The 14,891-nt window shown below is 28.2% G+C and overlaps 1 protein-coding gene across 3 annotated transcripts in view; it reads right to left on the bottom strand.

The window, feature by feature from the left end:
- Nucleotides 1-14,891, bottom strand: part of LOC107451153 (uro-adherence factor A) — a 28,421-nt gene that overhangs the window by 9,346 nt on the left and 4,184 nt on the right. For all 3 annotated transcript variants that reach the window (XM_016067166.3, XM_043052159.2, XM_016067167.4), the window contains exons 2-10: nt 11,402-11,676; nt 10,144-10,322; nt 8,144-8,213; nt 7,959-8,059; nt 5,976-6,147; nt 4,296-4,406; nt 4,148-4,212; nt 3,159-3,236; nt 3,013-3,065 (exon numbers count right to left, since the gene is read on the bottom strand). In XM_016067166.3, the coding sequence (XP_015922652.1) occupies nt 3,013-3,065; nt 3,159-3,236; nt 4,148-4,212; nt 4,296-4,406; nt 5,976-6,147; nt 7,959-8,059; nt 8,144-8,213; nt 10,144-10,322; nt 11,402-11,642 (1,070 nt within the window). In that variant the 5' untranslated portion in view covers nt 11,643-11,676. The remainder of the gene's footprint in view (nt 1-3,012; nt 3,066-3,158; nt 3,237-4,147; nt 4,213-4,295; nt 4,407-5,975; nt 6,148-7,958; nt 8,060-8,143; nt 8,214-10,143; nt 10,323-11,401; nt 11,677-14,891) is intronic.

Genomic DNA, 14,891 nt, shown 5'->3' with positions numbered 1-14,891 from the left:
TCTTGTAAAGTGTAGGATGTGTACAAGAAAAGTGTCGGTATTATAAAATATTTTATTTAAAGTGTTATTTTTTTAAGATATCATCTTGGAAAAAATAATTTATTTTGACAATTTGGCAAGATTTTAATTAATTTTTAATGTTTTGGTACAAAATTTTGAATAAAAAATCATTAATTCAACAATCGTAAAGATTTGTCGACAAACATTGCTCTTAGCGATTGTAAAAAAATGTGATTGGTTGGTTTGCTGAGAAAAAATAATTATAGATTTCTTTGAATGGGAGTAGAAAAGCTTTCAGAAAAAGAGTGCAATATAAAATCTATTGTTATTAAATTATAACCAACTAATTTTTGGAGAATTTTATAAAGTTAAAAATACAAAAACATTTTGTTAAAATAGAAAAAAAAATTACCACCAAAGCATTGGAACTAACTTGAGTCATAAATGGGTTCAGCCCAAGGAGAGAATTTAAAAACAGAAGCTAATTTCCTAATCCCATTTTCCACCTCCACCAGAATCTTTCCTAAATTGCACAGTCCCATAGCGGTCAAAGGTTTCTACATTCGTTTAGCAACCGTGGCAGAATTTTATGTGGCATTCTAGTTTAACAGAGCTGTAATGGAGCAAATTGTGATGCAAGCAAAGTATCGCTAAGTTGATGATATTTCAACAGTTTGACGATACATTTCCTTTTAAAAAAGTGGGTATAATGGATGAAATAATTTAAATTAAGAAAATTAGTAAATAATTTAAATTAGTGAAATTAAAAAAATTATCAAAGAAAAAATTTCTAGCTTTTCTTTAAAATTCCATAATTTTTCCAGGTTCTTATCCAAATTTCCCTGATATTTCCAGTATAAAAAAAATTCCCTGATAATTCCAGGTTTTCCAGGTAAGTGGCCACCCTGTATATAACAATGATTCTACTTGCATGCACATATCAAACAGGCCAAAAATTATAGGACACAAGAAAGAAGTTATGATACATAATTCTCTAGTAGGAAGAAGGAGAATAGCAAACTAGCTGGTTTACGTAGGTAAAAATATAACCAAATTTTAAATACAGTACAAAGTCCCATATCCAGACATCTGTTTACTGAATCTATTTTCCAGACACTTCTTAGCAATCAAAATAAACAGAACTCTTTTCCCAATAAGAAAAATTTTGTTTCTTTGTTTACACTTGCAATTTGTTAAAACAAAGTATGCAAGGATGAAAATACTCTGCTTTTCCGCTTCATGATTTTTTTCAGATTTCTGATATTGTTACGATATTAATCGGATTTCCGCTTCAATCTGAAGAAGAAAAAAAATTGGATATCATGGAAAAATAATTCGGTAATTAACTACAGCACAGAAAAATCACAGATCTTTTTCCTCACAGCAATGCATAAAAAGATTATTACCGCGAAAAACCATGTATTCAATTTCAGTGTGCAAAAATTTCAAATTTCGAAAAAATTGTGAATTGGAAATGAAATTGTCATGACTAAAGTGGGCCATTAAGAGATTCTGCAAAAGTGTGACTCAGAATTTGCAGATCGTAATAATATTATAATAAAAATGAAATTGAAATTTTAAAAACTATGTGTAAATCCTAAACAGTAGAAAATGTGATCTATAAAACCATGTGGACTTTAAAATCATCACAAATCAAGTGCATCTACAAATTCTACAAATGTGTGATCCGAAATTCTCTGTGTATGATAATCTAGCATTAAACAACTATGAAAATTGGTAGTAGCAACTGATAAAATGTGATCGCGAATTAATCCAGATTGGATTGCGTGTGAATCGTAAATAATTCAGTTCAAAAAGTGGAATTTGAAACTTGCTGAACAAAATAATATCGTATTAAACATTGAGATTTTAAAAACCAAGCGAAAATCCGACTACCAAAAAACAATTGACAAAACCACGCAGATTCTCTATGGAATTGTCGCTATTCAAGAAATGATCACAAACTTAAATGTATGATTCAGAATTTGTGGTATAATATAATGGCATATTAAAATATCAAAATTTTAAAAACCACATGAGAACCCAGGAAAATAGCACAACCACGCAAACCACATGGATTGAAAATTGACTTTAATTATCTTCTATTTCTTATTTTCTATCAATTAAAGTCGTTTTGATGTCTGTTTACTTTAAAGACTTATTATGTATTCCAGAAAAATCTATTTACCAAACTTACCGGAGACCAGACTATTCCAGATATGGAACTTTCCACTGCAGGTATGATAAATATTTCTTTTTCTGTATTAAAAACTGAAGGAAAAAATTACAATTCTGAGTATCAAATTACATCACTGCTTTTCCTTTATGCAGGTGTTCAATTAGTCATAATTCAGTGGTGAGTGTTCAAATAAAATTTCTTGTTTTAAAAGTCCTTGTTTTGTCAATAATTGTTTTGCCATTAATAGAGAGATAAAGCGGTAGCAAATAGGATACAAAATTAGGGCAACAATAGGATACAATATACAAAACGCTTAAAATATTTTGGAGCATTTGAATGTTAGTAACGTAATATTATACTACTATATAAAATAAAACTATTAATTCAAACAGAAAGTCTTAGATATTGAAATTTCAATGCAATAAGATAAAATTTATAACATTACAAAAATTAATTAGTGAATGATACCCTAAAATGCCACATTGAAAAATCAACATTGACAGAACCAACTTCAATCCTTAATAATCCATGGATTTTGAGTTTTATTTGATTAGTTTTAATAAATTTTAAACAGTGAATGCTATAAAATTCAGAAAATCTGTATAAAAAAAAGTAGAGAAATCATAAAGCACATCTGAATAATCTCAAGTTTATTTTATTTATTATAAACAAGGCATTCTTTTTTCTATCTTACATATTACACTTTAAAATTTATCTGCTCGTTTATCGTTATATTATACGTTTTTTACATGCACTTTAAAAAATTAATTTCCTGAAAATTTTTTCAATATTTTGTTAAACTAGACCATAAAAAAAATTGGAAGAAGTATCACCTTTTAGTCTCTTTCCGAATTATCTTCTTAGCAACAGAATATTTCTTTGAAACCTGAATAAGGGAATATTAAAAAAAAAAAAAAATCAAGAACAACTGTGCAAAGAAAATAATTTAAAAATATAAAGTTGTAAAAAATTTAATTACTTTTGTTTTTAACTTATTCTTTCGAACTGGGATGGCTTTAGAAAATGACCTTGGCTTCCATAGAGGAAGATGAGGAAACTGAAAAAAAGAAATAAAATAATAAGAGCTCCAATTTAACTATTACATTTTAAATAAAAAAAGAATTATCAAGTACTAAAAGTAACTTTTTGTGGAGTATGTCTTAAATTAAATGGTTTTGAAACAGATGAGAAACTAAAAATATTTTGCATAAGTCATTTTTACATATGTTGCAACCTACATCATGTACTCCAAGATAAGATGAAATAAATGGAAATTTGAGAGAATAAATCTCTTTAAAGGCTTGCTTTCGTTTAGCTCTAATAAATAAAAATTTTATTTTACTTTACAACCGTCGCTGAACAGAGAACCCAATTTTAACCCTTGTAATTTTGAACCCAATCCAGAAGACAAGGGAACTCATGGATCAAATATTGGGAGAAATTTTCCTTTGTGAAGGACTTTTTGAGGGAACTAAAAACGCAATTGCGTTACATGGAGACGTTACAAGAGGAGGAGCAACGTCTGAATTAAAGAAAATAAAGCTATCTGACGGGCAGGGTAAAAATGCAGAAATCTCTTTCTACACATAATAAATAACTAAAAATGCTTCTGCAAATGCTGAAAGGTTGGCAGCCATGGTACTCTTATAGGTAATTGTATGTCAAATGAAAGTAATCTTAAATATGCACAATTTACGAAGTATTTAAATCAATAAAAATCCCGTTTAACATTAAGTTAACTCATAAACACTAACATTCATAAGTTTACCAAACCTATTCACTCAAACACTAAAAAATAATATAAGAGCATAATATGAACCAAACCACTTTAATATATAGTCGATTTTCAAGTAGAAATTATTATAATAAAAAATATAAAATGAAAGTTATCTTAAATATGCACAAATGAAGAAGTAACTACAAGAAGGAAAATCCAGTGCAACATTAAATGAACTCGTAAATACTAACGTTCATAAGTTTACCAAAACTGTTGACTCCTAATTGCAGAGATATCCGATCAAGAATGGGTCCAGCTAAAATAAAATAATAAGAAACAATCAACCAATGTTCAATAAAAAATGTTATTTCTTTTTTTTTTAAAAAATAAGTTTCTTACCAATTTCATTTAAACGAAGATCTACAAGTTGTATGACATTATTGGCAGTGATTTGCTCAAGAATAGCCTTAGCACCTTCATTTGTTATTCCACAACATTGCAAATCCAATGCTAAATATTAAAAAAAAAATATATTAAAGGTAATAGTATTTTTTTTTTCACTAGTGTATTCCAAGCAGTCTCATGTGACCTGATATTAAAATTTAAAACTGGACAAATTGATTTTTATAGTATTTCAATGAGTTCACTAAAGATATTCAACACAGAAAAAAAAAAATGGAAATTTTCATAAATCTCAAGAAATAAACACTGTATCAAAAATCTAAAGATACTTCTAAAATAAATAAGTAAATGAATATTTGTACCTACAAAAAAAAAAAAAAAAAAAAACCTTGATTTGAATTGCAAGTTGTTGCATTTTTGTCCTTAGACAGAGCTGCAATTGTAACATAAAGATGGTACAAAAATCCTCATCTTCAAACTAGAGTCAGCCTAGCCTCAGGGGGTGATGAAGGAGGTTGGTCATTAAATAGTTTCTAAGTATTAAGAACTTATTCAACTTAACACTATTTTAATTTTTTTCTAAATCAATTATACATTTCTTCAGATCTCTTTTTTATGTAATCTTTATTTTGCAATTACAGCATGATGTACGAACTAAAATGTAATAACCTGCAAGTCAAGTTGGGGTACTTTTTTCTTTGGAAAATCCAAATCTGCAACAAAAATAAGGGTTCTCATGAAAGATTTCTAAGTTTAATTCACCTCAATCCCAATTTGTTTGGGGAGGTCAGTTTTGTATAATTTAATGCATTATTTAAAAATATTTTACAAGAGTACTTCTCAAGATACTGGACAAGAAGTTAATAAAAGTAAAATTCAAAGAACAATAGAAATATCCAAACATTATCAAATCTCATAGCAGATATTCTTTTAAGACAGGCAGTTCACATAACAAATAATTTTTTGTTTCTAGACGCAAGTCAGTAACTATTTATTCTGGTTAAGTAGAACCCACTAATAAGGATCCTGGATCTTACAAGAAATTAGATTTAACAAGAGAACATTTATTTGGTACAAGGCAGTAGACATAATTTCTTCAATTAAAATTTTTAATATTTATTGTAAATTAATTCATTTTAAGCCATTATTAGATATTTCATGTTTACCCGCACTCTCATATTCTGCTCAGAAGAAATAGTCCAATGAAGAGTTATCAAATGAGAATCTATAATTAATGAACAGGAAAACCATGTTATATATAAATCTTGCAAATGGACAGATAAAAAAACAGAAAATGTTTCTAATTTAAAAAATTGAATTAACTTGGGTTTTAATTTATAAAATAAATAAGATTTGTTTTTATTTACTGACCATTTTTTTTTGTGCAGATTTTTAGAATTTCTTATAATTAATTTTCTTATTCATTTTAATCTTTTTTTGTTTCACTTGATTCTTTATAATTACATTATACTAAAAAAAATTTCTCAAGAAAATTTCCTTATCTGTAAAAAGTATCATTTGATAAACATAACTGAAACACAAACATTTGAGAACTGCATTTAGTTATTCTCTTAGAAGTTTGAAGCAGGTTTATTCCTAGTAAACTTGCACTTAAAAAACTAATAGTAATAATTTTTTTGTAAATGAAAAAGCTAAATAAAAATTTGTGATAACTACCTTGGATCCAACGATCATCAGAAACAGCTTCACAGATCATGTTTACACCTTTATCCCCAATGTTATTGCCATTAAAAATAATTCTAGTTAATCCCATCATTTTTTCAAACACAGGCAATCTGTATCTTAAAGTATCAGGAAATACTTGGACATTTCTCCTAGCTTTATGTTTCTATGAAATTTTGAAATAAAAAAGTTTTAGCTAAACTGACTTTAACTTGGTAAAAAGAATTTAAGTACAAATTTTATGTTAATAGTTGATAAAATAACATACATGGACAACTTAGCAAAATTTACAACAAAGAGTAGAAGATAAATATAATTAGAACTAGTACTGGGCAATATATCGCATAATATCAATGAAACACACACATTGCTACATGGATACAATTGCTCTCTAAAGCCACTGATAAAGATGCACGTGATGTAACAATTTATGTGCATACCCTTGCCTAAGCTAATGCTGATACCACACTGATAAAGAAGATTTCGGCTACCTACAAAGATCTCGATTTTATCTAGTCGTATAGACAATGTTCGTTTAGAGTAATTAAATGGTCTGGAAAGAATTGAATTACAATTCGCGGTTTCATCTACAGATCAGCCTCAGAATGTAATGCATTTTGTTTCTTATCTTTCCTTCTTTTCTTTATATTGGGATTTCAAAATGCTTTTTGCAGAATATTTTCTGTGGGATAGCTGTTATTTTGCAAATGCTTTGCATAATTTAGTTTTGAACTCTATCAATTTATGAAGAAAAAAATTATCAAATTGAAAAAAATTATTACAACAAGGAAAGTTCCTTCAATAATTGTTTTTGTTTTAAGCATCTTTTTTCATTTTAAGCAGCAGCAATAATAAAATGTTTCATTTTAAGCAGCTTCTTAGATTCAGATCATTTTAAGCAGCTTCTTAGATTCAGATCATTTTAAGCTTTGTTTACCTTGGAGGTCAATTATACGGAAAAATCAAATATACGGACTTCGGGAAGTCCCGCCGATTCCGGATACGAGACTTTCCACTGTACTATTTTTAAATATTTAAATTTATATTATGCTTGCATCACATCTTAAAATTTACAGTAAAGCTAACACAGACAATTTTGGGAACATGACTGAATTTAAGCCTTGCTTGTAAACATTTCATTGATGACAATATTAAAAAGAAGAGTCACATCATAATGTGCATCAATGAGATTGATCTTTGATTTCTGTTGCCTTGGTTACCATGGTTATGGTGAAATCATGACCATGGTGATGAATCATGGTGGTATTATCCGCATTTAGCCCTTCCCTCATCCAATCCTCACAACTATGTTTTTCCTGCTTGTATTGTTGGATGTGCAGATGATATTGCTTTGGTTTCTAGAACTATTGTAAATGTATATAAATACCACTGTGGTACTCTCACTCCCATTTCAGAAAATTTTCAAGTAATGCCAAAGTTTTGTGTTTTGTACAGTGGGCATGTGCATTATTCATCTCTGTCAAGTTGTGGAGGTAACTTTACAAGTTACAAAATGTGATTTATTAATCCAAGACTCTTGTTGTTCACGTTTTAGGCCAAAATAAATATATGTTGAATTTTATGTATTCTATCAAGTCGTGTCAAGCTGTGAGGGTAACTTTACAAGTTACAAAATGTGATTTATTAATCCATGACTCTGGTTCAAGTTTTATGCCAAAATAAATATATGTTGAATTTTATTCATTCTATCAAGTTGTGGGGGTAACTTTACAAGTTACAAAATGTGATTTATTAATCGAAGACTCTTGTTGTTCAAGTTTTATGCCAAAATAAATATATGTTGAATTTTATTCATTCTGATCATCACTGCTTCTTTGATTAGTTCAACACAGTATCCACACACTGCTCATAAAGCCGAGAGTTGTCCCCCGCCCCTCCCAACAGAAATTATCAAATCATGCATAGAACAATCATAAAATATTGGAAGAAAATATATATAAATAGTAAAATGCCTACCAAAATGACATTTCGAATAGAATTCAAACCTTCAAGACTCAAGTTACAAGCACTAAAATCTATCAGGAAAACATTAGAATCCCAGAGTCCTCTGCATACAACTGAAATACGATTGAAAATGAAAAAAAGTAAATAATTAAGATACAATATAGTAATAGGTTATATAGCAAAATTATTTGACTCACTTTCTATGACTTCATCAGAAAAAGGATAGCATCTTAAAGAAAACTCTTTTAAAAGAGTAGATTTCAAGCCCTAGAAGATAGATTTTAAACTATACTTTTTATAACATCATTTACTTTAAATCAGGGTCCTTAGGTTTTGTAATTTAATGTCAATTTATTATTATTTTTTTTACTTTTATAATGAATAAAACTGTTATGTTAAACAATAATTATGTCAGAATCATTTACAAATGTATGTATATTTTAAAACTATATTGACTGAAATATTTCTGATGAAAATTACAAGTAAAAACTTTTATATAATAATTATGAATTTTTTTAGTGAATAAGGTAAAATATATCTTCTTTTCTCTACTAGATATTATATTACCTAAAAAAAATTTAAAAATTTCACAAATTATTTAATTATAAAAATGTTTATCTAATCAAAAAAAAAAAAAAAAAANAAAAAAAAAAAAAAAAAAAAAAAAAAGCAATGATCTTGCTCACAAAACCTTACAATTTTAAATTACCAATAACAAATAATATGTACATTAAAACATTGTTTTAATTTTTAAGAACATTACACATTTCCTTTTTTTAATACTTAAAATAGCTGTCCTATTAAACTTAACTCTATAATTTATTAAAATATATTATTAGAAACATGTTATTAAAAACATTTAAATAAAAAATTAAATAGAAATTAGCAGGATAAAATATGTAATTTTCAAAAGACAAATATTCAACTTTATGTTATTACATCTAAGATTTAACAAATTATATGAGTACAATATTCTATAAATAATTTTTTTATATTATTATATTTCCATATAATTTTATATTTTGTTATTTAATTTAATTCTGTTAATAAGATATTTTTAAGCCAAAAATCTTAAAATTTATATTAAATAAAATGAGTTAAAAATATTTTAAATATTAAACAGTGATCAATCCACAGTGAATACCGACAAAATGATTTGTATTCAAGACAATGCATCAAAATTTTTATTTGTACATTTACCAGTTATCTATCACAATTCATTAATTAGAAACAACAACTAAGGATAAAAAAAAAATGGAGAGAGTCTTAAACCCACTCAAGAGTCAGATGCAGGAAGGAAAGATACTGAAAAACAAAGATTGGGAAATACAGATGATTAGGGTTTTACTCTAGTACCTAAAGATATGTTGGCAAATTCAGGTAGGAATTTGAAGAATATATGTTACGGTGAATGAGCGAAATCGGTGGTTGCTGACTCTCACCGGTGAATGTTGACAATCACTTAGTCGCTTTGGTGAATGTCCGAAATATTTATTACATTCGATTTGATATGAATTTATTCATGGATATAATTACATTTATTCGATATTTTAATGCTTACTGACGATAGATCAGAAGAAACATCAGTGTTTGGAGTATCGGGCCATACATTTACATTTGACTGGTATACATTTGCTCGGTATACACTACACTGATGTTTTTTCAAGGTTAAGTGCCACTGTCTGGTATACATTTGCTCGGTATACCCTACACTGATGTTTTTTTAAGGTGAAGTGCAACTGCTCGGTATACCCTATACTGATGTTTTTTAAGGTTAAGTGCCACTGCCCGGTATACATTTCCCCGGCATACCCTACACTGATCTTTTTTTAAGGTTAAGTGCCACTGCCCGGTATACCCTACACTGATGTTTTTTAAGGTCAAGTGCCATTGCCCGGTATATATTTGCCCGAGACTCCAAACACTGATGTTTCTTCTAATCTATCGTCAGTAAGTATTAAAATATAGAATAAATATAAATATATCAAATAAATATAATAATATCAACAAAACGAATAAATGAATATAAAATTGGATATAACAAATATTTCGGACATTCACCGGTGAGAGTCGACATTCTCCAGATTTCGGTCTTTCACCGTAACATATACATAAAAAGAAAATTCTTTCAATATCTGTAGCACTTTACTAATAAATAAAAAAATAAAACCAGATAAGCTAAACAGCGAAAACTTACTTCTGCAAGATGTAGTGCATCTTCTTTAGTAATTGGCAAATTTTCTAGAATTAATGTTTGTAATGTTTGGGATACAGTTAAAAGGCGGGCAGTATATTTACATATATCACTAATATTGTGAGATGAATATCCATATGGACAAGGATAACTTTCATCTTTTTTTCTTCTCCTTCTCTTCCCTAAAAAAAATTTAAAAGAATGGTTTTGCAGAAACTAAATATAAAAATAAATAAAAAGGAGACATAACAAAAACAAGGAATAATGTATAATTCTATTTCTTAACTTTCTCAGTGTGGTTATCAACAAGAAGGTAAGCACTTTAAAACTAACTTAAAATCAAATACAGTTTTCATGTCAGTCAGATATCAAATAGACAGTGTTTTTCGAATTTAGCGGTTTTGTATATAGTAAGTATCAGATGAATTTTATTGTTTATAACAATATTTAATTAAAATACAGTTTTAACTAATAAGTATAGGATTTTTATATTTATTTGAGTCCTAATCAAAACTTTTTACGTACATTAATTTCATATTTGCATTTATTCTTGTAGAATCAGTTTCTATATGATTCAAAAGATAAAAAAAATATTTAGCTGAACTGCACGTAAGGATTAAAATTATTTGAAAGTTACATTTATGAAAAAATAGCAAGATTAAAAATTCTGAAATTAACATATATGTTGGCTTGATTAAGAACAATGGGGACAAATTCGACAGAAAAAAGCACAAGAAGAAAAAATACCTTACACAGGTAGGCAAAAAACTTCTGCAGGTTGCAAGATAGTAAAAATATATATTTTATTACAATAATCATTCTTTAGGTTTTTAAATATTATTCAACCTTTAAGAAAATATTACAATATGAAACTGATGTTAATTATCATTATAATAAGAAACTGATGTTAATTATCATCTATTTGTTATTGTTTTCATGCATGTTTTGATGTTTGTCTACCTTAAAGACTTATTATCTGGAAAAATTTATTTTTCAGACTTGCAGAAGTCTCGATGATTTCAGATATGGGACATTTCACTTAAGGGTTAGGATTTCTTTTGAAAGAAACATATTTCTTACAGGTAGAACACTGTAAGAAAGTGGGAAAAATCGGAAGAAACTGGTCAAAATGGCCAAACTTAGTTGTTTAACAATAACTATTTAATGAAATGTTCCTATTTCAGACAAAAAAAGGCAAATTTAAATCAAATTACGACAAATTCAAGTCAATATTCTGTTTTATTATTTTAACTAAACTTACACAATGCTTCTTGCTCTTCTAAAGATGGCAAATCAGACTTAAACTGTACTCTAGTTAAACTATTATCCACACTTAAAGCAGAAAGTAAAAATTGCCAGTGTTCACTTCGTATCCGTTCCACTGGGCAACATAATGTGGTTCCTTTCATATGTTTGATGACGCTCTTTAGTGGACATACTTTACACTTTAAACACAAATTACTATAACGTGTCCAAAAGTCATAAGAATTTTGCTCAGCCATAAGTAAAGCCAAGCTACAGATACCACTGTTCACACTAGAAAAAGAAAGAAAAGTACTTAAAACAACCAAAAAATAACATTTTATTTCTAAGCTAACTTTTTTTTAAACTTTTTTGGCACACTTAAGAGCAAAAGTTCCCTTATTTAAATCTCGCAATTAAAAATAATGGGTAAATTTACTAGCTTTCTAAGCAATAGCATGAAATGACAATTGTTAATAAATTATCAGTTAATAAATTATCAGGTTAGTAACTACCAGAAAGTAAAAGATGCTATTTGATGGTATTATTAACCACAAAGAAATAATTTTGAAGCCTCTGAACTCCAAGATCATTTTTCAGTTTTGTATAAATATGACCGAAATTCGAAATTTTTCTTTCAAAACTGAGTTAGATGGACTAGAATGTAGACTTACTGAAACTATTATAATATAACAAAATAACACATAATTAAAAATTTATTCAAATAACTGAACCTGAAAATTTAAACTTTCAGATAGTACCCAGTGGCAGGTAGACTATAATGACTTAGTAGTCACTTTTTCCTCACACCTAATGAGTCAATGATAGATATTGAGAGGACCTTTTCATTTAAAAGTCGCTTTTTCCATCTTTTTGCTAGAATTCAGTCATATATACAGTAAAACCTCCGTTAAGCGGATATTCATGGGACCAAAAAATGTGTCCGTTTATGAGAGTTGTCCGTTTACGGGAAGGGTACCCTAAGAACGAAATTTAACACCGTAAATTGTTTTAGGAATATTTTCAAAGATGTAGAAATAATTAAATAATATCTACAAGGATACTATAAATATCTACAAGAATATTTATTTAAACAATAAGAAAGATAAAAAAGAATATATAAAGAAGTTTGATATAAATACATAATTCTGGATGTAGCTACAGATAAATAAATATAATTTTCATATCAGCATAGATACTCAAGTTAGACATATGGCACTGAATAGGAGCTTTCTGTCCTCAGTCCGTTTCAATTATTAAATTTACATCCCCTTACACCTACTTATCATTTGAGAGGGACCATGGTTAAAATCTTCTTGAAAAAAAAAAAAAAACTCCCATGATTCACAGAAAAAAAAGTAATGCATACCTGTAAGTCATGAGGACCTATGGAGTTGATTATTCACAATTGATCAGCTATCAAGTGACTGAATAAATGTTTCCTTTATATAAACACCTCAAAGATTATACTCCTGTTCTCTTTTTTTTTACCCTAGTTGTGTTAAATACAATCTTCAAATTTATAAGAAAATTAAAGAAATTTTCAATGGGGAAGAAGCATTGAGAGATGTTATTTCAACTTGAGGGGTCTCATGACCTATGTGGTTCAGATGAAAAGATGCCGATGTCAGAATTATTTCAGGAGTGCAGTACCATTTTCTCTCCTTTCTTTACAAAGATAAGGCAAGGTGACAGGAGAAAGATTGATTTTTCAGTAGTGAAATAGCATAACAATGTTTTTAGTTACGGATAAGGCAAAAATTTTTATTTACATGCTTTACAAATGGTGAAAAGTTGCATTTTTTTTTACCTTGCAAGTTAAAGCAAAAATAGTTCATTTTTCAAATTTAGAAAAAGTAATGTCCGGTTTGTAGAGATAGAAAACAACGTTTCAGGAGCAAAATGACTGTTTGCGTCCAGTTACGGGAGTGTCCGCTTTGCAGAGAATGTACATAATGGTATATTCATAGAAAATTCCCGGGGAATTAAAAATATGTCCGTATTGAAAGGCGTCTGTTGTGCAGGAGTGTCCATAACAGGAGGTTTCACTGTATTTACGAAAAAATTCATTTTAGAAATAATGAACTGCTTATAAAAAGTCAATTCAACAATAAAAAAAACTAAGTATGTGAAAAATTTTTATTAAACATATTGACTTTAAAGGACTTTTTTTTGTGTGCAAATATTTGGGGGAGGACAAAATACCTTTGAATGAAATATGTGAATTGTTAAAATACTTCCCTTTCACCCTATATTGATGGATTCTGAAGATCAAATTTTGAAGGGAGAGATTGCGCATTTTAACGAAAATTTTGATTTCCAGAATCTCTTTCTGCATGGACGTGCATTTATCATGAAAAAATTAATTTTTTTTAAAAAAAGAGGAAAAACGTGGTCAGTCATTCATTTCAGCAGCCACTTTAGATCTACCAATAACTATACTAAATATTCAAAGTAACTTAATAAATCCCCTAAATTGATTGATAGCAAAAATTAACTCATTTAAACAAATTTCGTAAATTATAATAGTTTACGCACCATGGGAAATATATTATAGTTATGATTAATTGGAAACATTCATGCATGTATAAGCAAATGCAGAGTGGGTGGGGAAAATTCTCGGAGCTTTTCATTTCCTCAGAATAAAGTTTTTTTTCTGGATTCAAAGTCCCCCCCCCCCAGTACTAAAAGATTGAATGTACCTAGAGCTAAGAGACTGACATAAGAGTCAAACAATAGTAAATTTTATGTTTTAATAATATTTTCTGTTATTATTACTCAAAATCCCACTTGTTATAAAATAATGTTCTTTATAATATATCACATTCATAAAGCATTTTTAAATATTTTTTAAACTTTGATTAAAAATGTATATAATATAAATAAATACACAATGTATTCCAGGAGAAGTTATAAATGCCTATTATTGCGCTGCCATACAGAGAGTATAAATTGAATAATTCCCAAGTTAAAAGTGGAATGGTTGAAAGCAGGTACAGTTTAAGGGTGGATTTATGTGGGTCAAATTGCAACATGTGTTTGTGCCAGGGTTCGCCAAGTGGGCCCACTTTGAAAAAACCCGCCCGGGTTTTATTGGGTGGGCCCACCTTGAAAAAACCCACTTGGAACGATAAGTGGGTTTTTTCAACAAAAAAATTTTTTTTTTTACTAGAACTTATTGTTTCACATTTATTTTTATATAATTTATTGTGCAGCATAAATTTGTCAAATAGAGTTGCATGATTTATATGATTAAGTTTTTAATATTAGTAAAGTAAAAGAAACTCAAATATTCATATAATTTTTATAGTAGGTGCTATTGAAAACTTCAAGTGGGTTTTTTCAAAAAAGTAATATTTTAATGATATTAAATCAAATAAAAATTTAAATAATATAGTCTGAAAAGATCAATTTTTCAACTATAGTTGCATGCTTTATATATTAATAAACAGGTAATATAATACATGCAGGTAATATAATAATATAATATATTAAAAAAAATTGAAAAG

Source organism: Parasteatoda tepidariorum, chromosome 6 (assembly GCF_043381705.1).
Source record: "Parasteatoda tepidariorum isolate YZ-2023 chromosome 6, CAS_Ptep_4.0, whole genome shotgun sequence".
Taxonomy (NCBI): domain Eukaryota; kingdom Metazoa; phylum Arthropoda; class Arachnida; order Araneae; family Theridiidae; genus Parasteatoda; species Parasteatoda tepidariorum.
Note: the sequence above shows the minus strand (reverse complement) of the source record. Positions and strands in the feature narration are given on the sequence as shown.